The sequence below is a fragment of the Aythya marila genome (genome assembly GCF_965140915.1).
Source record: "Aythya marila genome assembly, chromosome: Z".
Classification (NCBI taxonomy): domain Eukaryota; kingdom Metazoa; phylum Chordata; class Aves; order Anseriformes; family Anatidae; genus Aythya; species Aythya marila.
In genome coordinates, this window is record NC_139080.1 from 85,980,744 (window position 1) to 85,997,177 (window position 16,434).

General features: G+C 37.7%; 1 protein-coding gene across 4 annotated transcripts in view; it reads right to left on the reverse strand.

Moving 5' to 3' along the window:
* Positions 1–16,434, reverse strand: part of MCTP1 (multiple C2 and transmembrane domain containing 1) — a 281,268-nt gene that overhangs the window by 10,206 nt on the left and 254,628 nt on the right. For all 4 annotated transcript variants that reach the window (XR_014319422.1, XM_082784283.1, XM_082784284.1 and 1 more), the window contains one exon: positions 249–358. Coding sequence is in view for 3 of the 4 variants with exons in the window: in XM_082784283.1 (XP_082640409.1) it covers positions 249–358 (110 nt within the window). In the remaining variant the exon portion in view is untranslated. The remainder of the gene's footprint in view (positions 1–248; positions 359–16,434) is intronic.

A 16,434-nucleotide genomic window follows, 5' to 3' on the forward strand; every position in this document is an offset into this window, starting at 1 on the left:
CAAATTCCAAAACAAACATGACTGGATTGTTATTAACTCAGAGCTGCCATAGAACAAAGTAAATTAAGATGAGTTTTAACAACAGATTGGCCAAAACTGGAATCCATCCCCCCCACCTCAAAAAAAAAAAAAAAAAAAAAAAAAAAAGGAGGGGGGGTAAGGAGTAGAGGGTCTAACACTTTGCTTCTCAGCTTGGGAGAAATATGAACAGTACTAGAGAGCAATGCAGCACCCACAACAGCACTTACTTCTTTACCCTTTCTCCAAAGGAAGCCACTTCATCAAGGACGTTCTGGACACTAACACACACCTCCTGGATCGCATACAGTTTATTCATAAATCCTTTTTTTTCACTGTCCTAAAAAAAAAAAAAAGTAGTAATTGTAGTAATTGTATATAAAACATATCTGGCTGTAGGAAGCATGACATGCATCCAACCATTAAGTTTCAGAAGTGCATGTGTTACAGATTTATCCCTTTGTCCTTTAAACCCTTTAAACAGTGCATATCAGAAATAGACGTTGTATATATACTTAGTACCACATGGTTTTGTTGTTGTTGCATCAGTTCCTAAACATGCATTTCAGTAACCCAGGCCTCCAGGTTATAAATGTGTTGAGGGTGCTGACTACCTATGTTGTGCAGCCTCTCACGCAACAAGAGCCAGGAGGTGGAATAAAGCATTTTCTCAGGATGCCTGTTATCTCGCTGATGCATGTGCCAGGCAGATAGCAGCTCTGCATGGGAAACCTGAGGCTCTCACGGCTTGGTCTGAGGCCTGGTTCCCACCATGTGCACAGCAGTGCCAGAAGAGCCACGATTGTGCATCCATGCTGCCTGCCATTCTGCTTGGACAGTGAGCATGCTTCTCTCTTCCCCCTTTTCCTGTATTAACATTCCAGTTCGTGAAAAGTATGGGAGACAAAGCTCTGACTGCCTTCACTGTATGGTCAGTGCAGTCCGTGGCTCCAGAAGCTAAGAAAATGGCAGCCACAAAAAGATGCAGGAGAGGCATCGTTCTAGGAAGCCATTTGATTATCTCCTTACTTAGTATTCTACATGCTATCAGATTTAAAGCCATCAATTTATGGAAATATAAAAGCCTAACCATAATTTCTCTTTTCTTTAACACCAATATTCCTTTTTTTTTTTCCTCTTAAAAATGTGTTTTTTTTTTTATTATTTTTTTTTTCCCCAAAAACAGAGTGACCATTTGTTTCCAAAAAGTTCCCACCCTCATTAAGATGTTTACTGTAGTCTTTGACAGATTTGCCAACAGCAAATGTTGTCCTCCTGTCTGCCAACTCGAGCAGACTTTGCCTCCTAGAAGAACCATATATCTATCGGTGGTGTGGATGACACCAACAAAGTGCTGCATGGCACATCAATGCCCTCCATGGACCTTCCCTCACCAGGGCCTCCTCCTGCTCTGACAGTCTGTTCTTTCTCCCCAAAAAGCTTTCTATCTCTAAACCCAGGCAGGCTGTAACATCAAGTCCACACAAAGCCCAATGTACTCTCACAAAATTAGAATTAGATGGGCTTAAAATTAGGCCCCAGAGACAAAATTGACTTTTTTTTTTTATTATTTTTTCCTGAGCCACATGGAAAGTCAAAACTATATGTTCAATATTTCCAATGGATCAATGACATATTACACTATCTAGTTCAAATTTAATTAGTGTTTTCTCAAAATAAGAAATGTAATGAAAAATATTTCAAAACTTGCAAAAGGCAGTAAAATATTTGATAAAAGAGTTCCTTAGCATTTTGCTACCAAAACCCACATACTACATTGTTCTCTGTAATCGACTCCGAAGTCCAGTACCTAAGAAAGGAGCATAGGTTGCATTTTGTTTTTCTTTTCTTTTTCTGATGCTTTACTAGCAGCCAGTCTGTTGGTTCACTTATTCTGTTGTTATTTTTGCTGCTTTTATAAACCAGTTTGGATGAGGAAAACATCATTTAACATTAACTCATCTGAAGTTATTCTAGTGACACTGGTTCTGCAACTATTTTGTCAAGATTTCTTGTAAAGATGTTCAAAGAATTTAGCTACAAAACACAGATTGTCGAAAAATAAACAATCATGAGAGAGAGAGAGACAGACAGGAATGGCAAAACTACTTCCAGTGATGGAGCGTAATTTAAGAAAACAAAACAACTCAGAGACAAGAGAAAAGTCAGTTTCTCAAGCAACATGAGAAGCCTTCTGTTCTCAGTTAAGAGCAATAATTATTTACATCACAAAGAAGTGTTTTTGTGGATGACCATAATCACAGCCACCAATAGCAACCATATCCAGTGCTGTACAGCAACACTGAGTTATTTTTGATATAATTTCTGTAGTATTTATGACACCCTTGAAGCCTTGGCATTGAGAATATTATTGTCCTCAGGTATACAGCTTCCGAGGAGGTACAGCATATATCCAGTGCATTTCATTTCTTATCAGGAAAGAGATATCTCTTCTATTCATTCATGTAAAACATACTTCCAGTACTCGAGAAATATGAATAATCTGTTTTCTAGTACTGCAAAGGTAAGCAATAAGCCATACAGAAATCACAGATATTTGTCTGCTTTGTCTCTTCAGTTTAGATTCAGTCCTCTCTGTAAAGTTATCTTGATTTATAATCAAATTGTGTGAGAAAAGAATTATGTCAATGTAACAAAAATAGTACATTTTGTGATATCTATAGAACTCAACAAGGTTTACTTTAAGAGGTCCTGAGGCTATTTTTCTTAACAAATATTTTACAAGACAAACTTGTACCTTTTTTGAAAATACATCTGCTTTAAATCATCCCCTTAAAACAAACACACACAAAAAGGAAAAAAAAAAAAAAAAGAAAAAAAAAGAAAACCAAGAGACAGAAGGAGACAGAAAAAGAATCACTATTTCCACCCTCCCTGTACCTTCTGAACTTAAAGAAAATTTGTTGACATATTCTGAGGCAGGAATAGACAAAACAGCACAGGAAAGTGGAGGCGGTCAGAAGGATCAGGGCTCAGCTTTTCTTAAACTAATTCCACATGCCCCAGAACTATTAGATGTTTTTTATTTCCTGCTCCAAAGATTTGTGGAGAAAATAATCTGGGCTAAGGAAAAGCTGCGTTTATTTTCTTCCAGCAAGATGCTGTGTTAGCAAATACAACATATGAGCCACCTTGAGCAAACCAAGGCTCTTAATAATCCATTTTTCAAACACTACTGGTATTTCCTTTCTAAAGAAAGATGGGCTGTGACTGGAATCAATTTCATCATTTGTATGGCTACAATTGCCAAGTTTCTGGAAATAATTGCCATTTAAATAGTAGATAAAATTTATTATACAAAGCTATCAACAGTTTTATTACTATTTAATTTCCATGATTTGTTTGCTTGCAGAAGGCTTAAGGTATCTGAAAAGCAAGATATTTGCCAGGGGATGTGTTTAAGCATAAACTGTGAAAGCAATGTCAAATTCATGCTGATAGTCTGACTTGAATTTACAAAAGGGAATGAACCCAAAGACTGAAACCATGTCCTCCTTCTACTTCATAGTGAACTGCAGATTACAGATTGATATAGTGTTTGACCAATAATTAAACTTAATTCTTGTACACAATTTTCAGCTATAACTGTATTTTTCATTTGGTGAAAACAAAGTAAATGGTTTCCTCTAGACTTTGTGGAGCTAACCCACTTCAAAACCTGAATACAAACCATGTTGTCTGAATCTCTTTATTTAGTGGGCTATGCTTCTGATCCCATGAGATAAAATAGGGTGATTTAGGAAAGGATTATATCTCTAACCCTAAACCTCTCTCTCCTCTAGGTTGAAGTGCATTTACAAAACAAACATTTCAAAAGACAGGGAAAGCAGGAAGAATAAATAAGCCAGACTCGAAAGTAAACTTTGCTGAAGTTAATGGAATTAAAGTAGTGAAAAAGAAAGAGCTTTAAGTGAAAGGAGACATTTTTAATATAGAGAATAAAGCTCCGAATTGCTTATGGTAGATAACTGTCCTATTAATAACTGCTATGTTGGAGGGAAAGAGACAGGTCTTAAAAACAAGAATCACAGGAGCATTTTATCTAGAATATGAGTAAATTTTGAGACTTCAAGGAGATGCTGTCTGGAAAAGACAGAGACTCCATAAGGATCTTCCTTAAATACCCCTTGCTGTGAAAGTGAGTATGATAAATTCTGTGCAAGGGAAAATGACTGAGACAAAGCCTGGCTGACTTGTAATGGAGACACAGAAAGGACACCACCCCATCTCTGCCTGAGAGCCACTGTATATACTGGGTAAGCTGTAAGAAAATGTTGTTGTTGTTGATCTTGTTACTTGACTACAACAAGACACAAAAACTGCTCTTTGCATGTGCCACTACCTGCAGCTACAGAATCATCAGTGACAGGGAGTTTGGTGAGGAATTACCCTTACCATTCCTTGGCTTTAGTAGCAAACCCATAGCTCTCTGTTACTTGAATAGGGGAAGAACTTCTATTAAAAACTGCTGCAGGTTATTTCAACTAACAGCAGTCCTCCAGAGTAGAGCGTCACCATCTGTAGTCACAGGTGTCATCCCCCAGCGCAAGTCTCAGCCATGTGCTGGGGTTGTGGTACCTGTGGAGACCTCCTTTTGGAGACCAGCCGAGTAGGCCCAGACATATCAGTACGAAATGCATTTCTCCTTTACTGTCAAGGTTCATTAGTACCTCTCAGAGAGAGCACGCAGACAATGGCTGTTGAATACCATCCTATGGCCTGGCTGCTGCTCAAAAACATGTCACTGGGGATTAATGGCCTCACCAATTACCTCCTAGGTTCTAATCTCTGCTTTCTGGGAAGGTCACTAAGAAGAAGACAGCAGGCCTACACTAATCCAGCTCTAGAGGCTTTTGATCTCCTCCACGTCTTCTGAACCTCTATCAAAAGGCTTCAGACTTGGTGATGGGTAAGTCATTATATTACCTTTTTCTCAGGGAAATGGAAAGAGGTCAGACAACCATGATGATACTGTTACATTCAGGCTGACTTTGAAAGTGAGATCGTGAGGTAAAGCTGCATGGTCTAGAGGACCTGGAAAGACACACTGGGTGACCTGAAACTGGCCTCCCCCATTATGTCTGTAATGAACTGAGAGGGTCAGGTAGTTTCATCTGCTCTTCCCTCTTGAAGGGTGACATCCGTGGAGTACCAAAACCGTTTGGTCTCATCAATTCTGGGAAGACCCTTGAAGAGATTAAAACCTTTCAGGGGGAGCTTAATGATTTATAAGATCCCACCCTTCCACGAAACCACCTCATAACTCTTCAGGTCCTAGACTTTTAGTTATTTTAAATAGTGACTGACTGCATGCCAGACAGACAGGTACCAGCACGTGTTCTACCGTTAGTATCACCAAAAATAGATAAAAACACCTGGGTATTACTCATACCATCCTGAAAGGGAACAGGTGAACCAGGCTTTCTCACAGTGCTCGCACAACTTAACATGGACATCAAATCTCAGGGTTACATTAGAGAATCAGAACTGATTTTTTAAACTGGAATTCACTTTTCACTTTTGTCTTTTTTTACCTGGTAAAGCACATTCAGTGACTGCATTTAAAACAAAACAAAACAAAACCAACCAAACAAACAAAAAACCCAGTTGCTTACAAATGCTAGAATTTCATCTAGCAAGTCTACTTGCTAACATGGGTCTTTATGTGTGCATTCTACCACAGAGAACAGTGCATGCAGAACAGGACTGAAAATAATTGCTGATGCCCAAATGGAAGTCAGGATCAGGATTTCTAAAATACAGAGAAAACCACATCATTATTAAAAGGTTAGTGTTTTACAGAGGGAAATTATATTTGTGGTCATGATTATTAAAGAAAGAAGCAATAAAATGTTATTGCCTACTGAGCATTCAATATTTAAAACAGCAGAAAGTAGGCACAATGGAAATCATATAAACATGTGGACAAAAACACTGACGATTCACTGCTTATGAAGACACCATGCCTGTGAGCATGAATATTACAACAATCTGTTCTTCCTCAAACATACAGTGAGAGTTGATAAAAATAATTTTGAACCTTCTGTGACTTTTTGGCACTACGACCTATATAAAGAATTAGGATTTTTTTTTTTTTTTAATATATATATAATGAACTACTGCAGTGCTATAACGTAAATATAAAATCAGGAGAAAAAAAAGTCAAGAATAGCAGTAATAATTCTAGAGAAAAATGGTGCTAGATGTTTCTGTGAAGTAGAGAAGAACTTTAATGGCAGTTCTTATATAGTTCAAATGAAAATTTTCTGGCCAATACTATTTTTTTTATCTTTTTCTGCTAAGTTGCATGGTATTGCTCAATGCAGCTCCTTCCTGATCTTTCCTTCACTGCACATTTCAGTACAGTGAAGGTAACACACCAAATAAAATAGGAACATGAACACAATAGAGCCCATTAGGGGAGTGACATGCCATTTCACTGAAGGGCCATCTAGTGTGAGGAAACAAACACTGAAATTTTCATTGTACAGTACCTTTTTGGCTATCAGTAAGCATTTTTAGATATTCTTTTCATACATAGTCTTAGCAAACATACTACTTGAAACGGATGGAAGCTTGTTTGTTCATGGTGATACATTCAGAGGCAAAAAGTCATGCCAACTAATGGTGTAGCTTTCTTTACATTGTTTTGGTAGAAGGCTTAAATAACTAAGAATCCCAGACTGTGGGATTAAGCATTGAGATGACGGAAATCCACCAGATGCATTTGCTTTAAGTTCAACTTTGAAAATCCTGAGTTTTTTCCCTTGGCTGACTCTTGTTTACACCTTTATCCTATTCTACTATATTTAAACAAGAGAGTTTCTTAGTTCATGCAAGACAGAAAGAACTATACTCGAGATTGGCAGTGGTCTCGTTAGCATTCCTCTTGTAACCAGTCACACCAATGCCACTCAGGAGAGGATAAAGCAGGAATCTTGCTGTATTGTCCACCAGCTGGTTGCAATAGCTAATTTAGATAGAATACAGTCCTGAAGTTCTACTAACAAACAAACTTTGACCATGACTTTACAGCTGGATTTTAAATTACAGCAATTCTATCAGCATTTACCCTCTATCTACACTGAATACATAATTGCAATTAACAGTGTGTGTTCATTAATGCAATTCTTCAAGTTCTACTTGTGAAGTTCTTGTGAAGTTCTACTTGTGATGTGAAGGATAACAAATCAAAAGTAAAAGCCCAAATCTCAAATAAGTCAAAGCTCAAAGCTCAAGTATGTAAAAGCTCAAAGTTCACATAATCTTTAAAAGGTAAGTGAAGAGCTTGGTAGATCTGTTGAAAGAAAGAGCTACTTTCAGTAAGAATAGCCCCACTACTCAGAGCCTGAAAAGAAGGTGCTTGGAAACACGTCATACCTGCTACTGTAAAAATTCTTAACTCAGGTTAGGAGGAGAGAAACAGGTAAATCAGAAAATGAACAGTGAAGTGTTGTGATTAGTGATACATATGAACTTTTAAGATACTCATCTAAATTAGACTCACACATTTTTGTTGTCCACTCATTGCCAACATGAATGCATCATCAAAATAATATGGTGCTCTCTTTTGAAAGTTTAAAGTAACCTCAAAATTTATCTTTCAATAAATGTCTATACCACTCTCACGCATTGATATAAAAGATTATGGAGTTCTGCTGAAGTTACAGTCATTTAAAATTTCATTTGCAGTTCTGAAAAATTGGCTTGAAGGTAGCAGATGTAAAGCTTAATATGATGTTTTACTGTATATAGAGCATAATTTTAATTTTCTCCTTGAAAAGATTATGATAACAATAAACATGTTCTTAGGTAGGCAGAGGAAAAAGACTAGCTTTACAAGATCACTTCCACTCTGAGTTAGGACACTGTCTCAGCACCGAAGTATGCATTTAAATTTACTTCACTGTCTCTGGAAGTTTCCCAGTCCTATGTTGACAGCATACAATGATCTTGTAATTCTTACATAAGTCATTCACCTAAACAGAGATAATGATTTTACACTAAATTATTGTCCAGACCTGGGAAGTCCAAGAGACAGCAGCTGTAATTGCTTCTACTGCCAGAAGACCTGCATCTCCAATGCAAGACCACAGAAGGTAACCTCAAAGATGTCACCATCAACATATTAACTGTCACCACAAGAACTGGCTGAAGCACAGCAAAGAAACAGGAATCAAATACTGATCTAAAAGAATTCAGCACTCCAGCCTTAGTTTTCTGTTTTAGAACTAACATGAACTATTCTCTAAAAGTGTCAGTCTTACTCCATTCTTCTCAGGAGGAAGAATATTGTCTTCCTCTATCCTCCTCCTATGCCACTACCTTAGTTTAGACACGTAACTACACATTGCTAAAGACTGGTTAGAGGAGTATTGCTCTCTCCTTCCTGAGCTAAAATTTCCATCTCTTTAAACAGACTGTTTGCTCTGACCTTTTCTTCCTATGCTTACAGTTATTACCAACATGTTTAGATCAAACACATAAAAAAACACTTTGAATTTCAGAATGATCATGTCATGGACTTCTGACGTTTTTGTTTTATGGAAATCAAAAGGGGTTTCTTCTGAAGTTTCCATACCCAAATATGCATACATAGTGTTAACATTAAACTGTCTGAGCCTGCTCAAGTGGACTGCTGAGCAGAGGAATAAAGGCATGACTTTACCATTTGTATTTGCTGTCCAAACAGAGCACTATTGGAATAATCAATCAAATGTTTAAGACAGCTTTGGATTCCAGCAATTTAGCTGAACTTGTTATGAATTAAGGCAAAAGAAACTGTTTTGCTAGGGACACTACTTGTGAAGAGCAACTTGCTCCGAGACTTGAAAGCATCAGGCCAGATTCTCAGCACCTGCATTTTGCTATCTCTGCTCAACCAAACCCTGACAATTTATACCAGCTGAAGATCAAGCCCTAAAATCTGAAATACTTGACGGCTGTTGACTGATCAATGATTAGACAAAATTTCTTTCCTAAAAGAAATTTCTTTCCTAAAGAACTTGATCTGGACAACAAGAACATTAAGCTTAGTGCTCATGTAAGCCAGAAAGTGTCGGTTGCCTAAAATCTTTCATTCGAAACATGAATCTGCAGCAATCAGGATGAAAATAGTAATATATGAGATCTGGGCAACATTATTCACAGGGGACCAATATTTAAAGCAAATTGTCTTGGAAGCAGTTTGAGATTCAATCCCAAAGTAGTGACCAAGATGATGACTGAATGAACTACAAACACTCAAAACCAAAAGGCACAGTATCATCATGTCATGAGTCCTGCTATTTCAGTTCCAAAGAAATCCTGCCTAGAGCAAGAAAGATTAAATAATATTCCAAAGATAATGCATATACATGCACATGCACATTTCAAATGGTAGCTGCAGTTATTCAAGAAGTCTATCAAATATTAATAAATTGAAGAAAGACTTTCAAAAACATTTTTTATATAATTCTCCTGGAGAAAAAAAAAGTTCAAACTGTGCTTTTGGAAAATTACATGGAGTAGAAAAACAGCTTGGCATTTGAAGCAAAACAATATAAAAAGAATTAAAGAGTGTACAGTGGGCAAGGAGTGATATGTGAACCGGGAACTGGGAAAAAATCCAGGGAAATGCCTGAAAAGGCTCCACTGCTGGTTTTCTCCATATCTGCTCATTTCATTGAAATGGAAAAAAAGATCCCTCCTTGTTTATTAGAAACTGCTGGAAGTTTGGAAAGGATCTAAAGCTCAGCCATCTAATGAAGATGGGGTGGGTCCATGAATATGCAGAATCACAATGTAGGGTAATTTGTAACAATGTTATTTTAATGTCTAACCACTACCATAGTCTGTTCTACATTCATTTTAAACAAGCTCCAGCATACATAATGTCTCAGAAGGAAAAAAAAAGCACATATTTATTCTGGACCACAGTAAATTATACTCTGACTGAAAACTTAGAGGTGTTCACATTCTGGAGGCTTATATGTTCTGATATCGTACTGCAGAATAGAATAGCAGAAATTAAAAAAGAGTTGCTCAAAGGCAAATATTTACACAAATGTCCTTTTTTTTTTTTTCAGTAAAACAAACATCTGTATTTAAAGCAAAAACTTTGACTGTGTACTGTATGTATACAGCAGTTACTTTACAATAAAAGACCTTGGAGAAAAAGCTATCAGCTTGTCCTCAGTCACCTCAGGTGAGTTTACTTTTGAGAAATAAATAACGAAACTTCATCAGCTGAAATGATAATTAATGAGGATACCCTAGAATGAAGAAGGAAAACAAACTATTGTTAAAATTAAATACAAAATCCGGATGATTAATGTAATGTTAGAATAGTAACTGAAAAAAATAAATGGCCTGAAGCACAGAACTTTGCCAGTCTTCAGGCAATATTAACTTGCCCACTGAGTACTCATGACATACAAGGTACAGTGGATCACAAATGATACTATTTATACTAAATCCTACAAACAAAGCAGGAAAAAATAGCCAAGATGTCTTGTATAGAGAAGATGAAAAATAGGTGTTTAATGGAATTTATGTGCTTTTCTGGAGAAAAACATAAACAACGTACTTTAACCAGTCACCACGTCACGTGCATTTCTCCACACCACTTCTTTTCTCATCATCTACTAACCTGCCTACTGTGGTATTTGAAAACCTGGAAGTGGCAAGATCCACAGATATACAAATCCTAGGAGCAAGGGGGGCTAGGAAACCTGCAGGGAGTAGTAAGCCTGACAACAAACTAACAAATTGTTGAAGTTTAACATTTCAGAGTGGATTTTGGGCATTAAGCAAACCAATGTATAAGACAAGCTTCTAGGAATGAGCAAAAGGGGCACCCAACAGCGTTTAGCACTTGAAAGGCTGAAGGAAGAGTTGGCATTCAAAGCATGCTGACTCCTGTTGGGATTGGACCCTTTGCAACATGAGTTTATGTTCATGAGAGAAAACTGTAAATTGTAAAGTCAGTCTCCAGCCACTCTTCCCTCCCAGATCCCTGATCCCTTCCTGGCATTTCCACAAATGCCAGAGATCCTTGTAGGATGTCACCAGCTTCTAACAGCTTCAAAGCTTTGCTGCCACCAGCTGCCCACAGATGGGTATGAGTGACATGCCATCATCTCCTGATTTCCCAGTTCTGCCACTGCCGTCTGACTGTGTTACTGCATGATCTCTGAGATGGACCAGCCTCTTTAGAATACACTATAGTCATCCTTTTCAGCAGAGGAGACAAATTAGGCCTTAAAAAATAAAAATAAAAATTAAAAAAAATCACCATCAACTCATCACTTATTTGAGGACAACTCACAAAGAAGCAACCTCCAGCCAGAGTACAAGAATTCAACAGCAGCTCTCGTCTTCAACTTTCAGCAAACAGTTTCTGTATTATTTATTGTCTAGTAAACAAAGTTTAAATGCTTTTCAGCCTCGGTTGCAAACTTGGTACCCATTTGCAGTCCAACAACAGCAGGGAATAAAGCTGCCATCATATAATGCCTTTTTTCTCCTATGTGCCTGCTTTCCATAGATTTCATTATTTCTCTGGGATCTGCACACATTGTCATATCTGGGGCACAGCAATACTAAGTAAACAGGGAGAAGGGTTGTGAAATTTTTATCATCGTTGCAACAACTGGCTGTGAGGATATACTGTATTCACACTTTTTCCAAAGAAAAAAAGGCAGAGAGCAGGTATCACTCCTCCAGAAAAAAATCTCTACAGTATTCCAGCCTGACAGCTTGAAATTAAGCAGACAGGCACTTCAGATATCTAGACTTTGTGGCATAACAGTTAGCAAATACACCGCAGTAAGCACCTGCACTGGATTAAAACAGCTTTTTGTACAGGGCCACATTTGTATGGGATGATACTTAGGAAAACCCAGACAATGCTGGGGTTGTTTGCTATTAAATACATGGAAGGACTGCTCCTGCACTCTGCTGAAGAGCATTCAGCAGCAGAGAACTGCAGAAAAAAGGAGGTGGAGGTCAAGCAGACACTGAGATTCCCAGAATGTTTTCCAGGCATTTGGAGAATGGAGGTTCAGCAGCTTCCAGCGCAACAGGATGGATCCTTCTTCCCTATAACTCCTAACGGCCTTTCCCTCCACGAGCCTCTCAGTCTGCACCCACATGGATGTTGGGCACCCACACTGCTGTTAGTGGCGCAGCTGTTTTACCACAGGTCTCTTCAGAGCCTGTGGGCAAACGCCATCCAGCCCCCAATAATTTGTTATTGTTCATTTTGTTGATTTGTTCTATAACCTCTTTTACCAACATGCTTGATTTGAAGCAGATCCTATGCCACAACCCTTATGGGAAACCTCTGCTGGCTCCTCCACAAAGAATACAGATGCAAGAAATTAGGAGTAGGGCTTAAATTCAAGGCCCCACATAGACTGTTTTTAAAAGCACTGTGTGAAGGGCAGTCTGGAATTTTTAAATTATTTGTGACTGAGTTACTGAAACATTTCAGAATGGAAAACCAGACCAAACAATACCAGAAAAGCGAATGATAATTTACACTGTTCTCCAAAGAAATCTTTTACACTGCTCCTAAAAGAGAAAGGGTATTAAAATAACCTAGCAGGAGAAAGAGGTAAAAGAGCAGACATATTTCAGAAGATTAATAGTGAGCTATCATAAAATTTGATACTAGAGCTGATGTTATTTAATGTATTTATTAATCCACATCAAAAAGAAAGAAGGTTGAACCACCAAATTTATAGGTGACAGAATTACTAAAGGAGGTGATGTCAAATTTCTGAGGAATATAACCAAGTTAAATGTATGCCTAACACTGGTGGTTTAACTTTACCTAATGACATCATATAACCTGATGAGATAATTTCAGCTGAAGAATTGAACTCAAGTTAAAAATAAAAAAAAAAAAGCTGATCCAGAAAAAAAATAGAGACAAGAGCTATTGAAATCATAAAAATTCTGCAAAGAAAAATAAGACAATGAATTACAGAAAACACTAGGACATTTTAATTTATACAGAAGATGAATGAACATAATCAAGATATTCAAAATAATGAACGGTTTAGGGAAAGCTAATAGGGGCTCTTAATTACTCTCAGAAGGCACTAGTGAGAAATGTTCCACCAACTGGAAAGGCAGCAGAGGTAAAACTGGTAAAAGTGAATTCTTCTGTTGATACCATGCAAAACTCAGTGGTGGAGATCACTGCAAGAACATTATTAATATGAAGAGATTAATAAAACTAATGGAGGAATTAGGCATATGGAAATTTTCCTGTGAAAAAGGTTATCAGAATAGTGCATAGAACAACTACCCGTCATTTCAGACAGAAACACAACACAGTTAAAATTTCTCACAGAACTCAAACAAGAACACTTCGAGACAGAATAAAGTCACTATGAAAACAGGATATAAAACATAAGCTGAAATCTTTGCTGTTTATTAGTTGAGATACTGCATCTTTGTTAAAAGCTGTCAAAGTAGTAGTAGAAAAACAAGAAATCAATGGACAGAATCAAGGAAGTGCTGGTATTGTACACTAGAAAAAATACTGAGAAATAAAGTCCACTTCTTTCTAAAAGGGTTTGCACAGATGTGAACAACAACAATAAAAACTCTCCTGCTTTTTCAACTTCTCCAAACAGTGAAAACAGAACTTCCAAAGCCTTTCTGAACAAAGAGGTCACATAAATGCTTTCCAGCTACAGAGCTGATTTCTTCTAAAAGGAAAAAAAAAAAAAAAAACAAAAAAAAAAAAAAAAAAAAAAAAACACACGCTTTTGGCTAACCATCCACATACCAGAAAAATAAACACTTAATTTTATCATTTTTTTTCTAGTTATGAAGATTGAATTTAAGAGAATAAATGGCATACTTATGGCTGTAACATTATTCACTTACACCAACAGTTATGTCCTAACAGCTATTTTATGTTTCCTTCTCTTGAAGTCTGCCAACACATGCTTTGAAATAGATTAATTTTTATTACATCGTTGTACAGCAGCATGTACGAGAACAAATATTTAAGATCACCAGCTTTCTCAGGGAGGAGGGGAAATCAGAATATCTCCAACATGATTTCAAGCTGTAAATCACCTGAGAACCTTTGCTCTGCCTATAAAAACACAACAGCAATTTTCTTAGAGTTTGCTTACTTGTAATTTACATGACAGAAGAGCTTAGAAATCAGATCCTGCCAGTCAGTGCCCCAAAGTTTGGCAGGAAATTCTTCCCTGTGCTGAGGAATAGAGCTTCCCTTTCACCACAACTCTCAGCTTTGGAGAAGCTGGCACTCCTGAGCTCACAGGTCCCACATAGCCTCAGCCCAGAAATTTCATTCCCTTTTTATTGAATTTACTACTTTTGATTCCTGTTGGGTGGAAAACATTATTGTTGTGCTTTGGGGGAGAAGAAGGGAAAGAATTCACTAACAAGGCTTATTTGAAAACAGAAGTGTGTGGCAGTGCAAAGCATTTTTCTGCAGTACCTGGAAGCACCTGGGAAATGCCCCGTGGTATTATATTAATGCAAAGGGAATTTAAGGAAGTTCCCATGTCGACTGGAGGTGGCACAGCCTGTTTCAGCACGCTTCCAGGACTTTGTTTGAGATTGCTCCCCACCGCAGGGAGATGGATCAAGTTCTTTATTATTAACGGTATTAATATTAATAAATGACAGTAACAGTAATATTAATAATTAATAGTAATAGTACCAACCACCATCATTAAGACTTTTTTTTTGTTGTTTGCCCTAGGAAGGGGCACGGGGACCCATCAGTGCAGGTATCCCGCGTCCCCAGACGAGCCCACCCTGCAGCAGGGCCAGAAAACCCATTTGCTGCATCACAGAGGGTGGATGAAGAATGCAAAAAAGCACTAAATACTACGTTAACAATTACCTCAGAGCATGTGAGATAACAAAGCAAGCCTCGTTAAACCAGTGTAAATTGGGCACTCTCTCTCAGAAAAGTAGTATAAAGAGGCAGCCACCTTCTTCAAGGCTGGTTATTACCATTATTTTCTACCTTTCACACATGGGTGCTACTGACCTTCCTCAGTTCTCAACATGTTGTATTCTTGGCTGCATTTGCAAATGCAAATGCCCCGCTGACACAAGGGCACCATTTTGTACAGCACTGTGTCATTGCATCCAGTCCTGGCTTCAAAAGGGCAGAGATCTGCTTGACAGCAAGAGGCTATTACTTAATACTGTCTTCCACGCAGTTATTTTATTTCCAAATTCTTTGTATTCCATCTATGTGGCATCAGTGCTGTTTGCCAAATCCAGTCACAGTGATGTGCTTCCCCCTCCCCATCTTCTCTAATATTATGGAGAAAAACAGAAGTATTGCAATTGGAAATGATTTACATCTTTAAGGGAAAGATCCAAATTATTCATCTGAAATACTATTAGGAAGCCATTCGATTTTTATGAGGAAAACCTCTTTATTCTGAGGGTGATGGAGCATTGGAACTTGCTGCCCAGAGAGGTTGTGGAGTCTCCTTCTCTGGAGATATTGCAGACCTGCCTGGGTGCCATCCTGCACAAGATGCTCCAGGTGATCCTGCTGGGCAGGGACTGGACCAGATGATCTCTGGAGGTCCCTTCCAGCCTCCACCACTCTGTGACGCTGTGAAACAAAATGTTTCAATCCCATTCACGCTTCTGTTTTTCCATACTGTTATTACAAATGTTACTTTCAATAAACATTTAAAAAAAGCTCAGCCACCATTTAACTGGTATAAAGAGAGATCTAAATCTGTAAAACAACAGTGATAACTAAATGCTGCAAATTATATATAGGTTATACTGGAGGTAATTTAGCATATCTAAGCACTCTTCCAATTTCCTCCTTGAGTGCAGGAAGAATTGTACATTGAGAAGGGGAGGGAGAAGGAAGATAAAGACGGTGGAAGTCAAAAGCCTTTCAAAGTACCAGCAGAATGTAACCTGGCAAAAATTGCTGACTTTATAATCTCATGCCAGGCTCATAAGACAGGTTTGATGACTGGATGGTCTCAGCATCTCCAAAGGAAAGGAATAACTCTGCATATCAAGGTAGCAGAAGTGTGTTGGAGTGCTAACCTCTCTCTATAAATGATGGAGAAAGCAAAGCAGGATATTAGTAGAGCATAACAGCAACAGTATTTCTGTTGTTTAGTTTCGTCTTTGAGGAAACACATGCTTTTTGACTCCAGGGAAGCCATTACAGACCTTGTCCTTGTAAACAACCTCATTAAAAAATAAAATAAAAAATTAAAAAAAAAAAAAAGGATATTGAAATAAGAACGTGGAGCTTTACTCTTCTCTGATCCTACTGATTTTAGGCTCTTTCATTTATCTTTTATTACCTTTGAAAAATATAATATTGCATTTTCTGAATGTTCTTCATTAATATTTTCTGAATATATC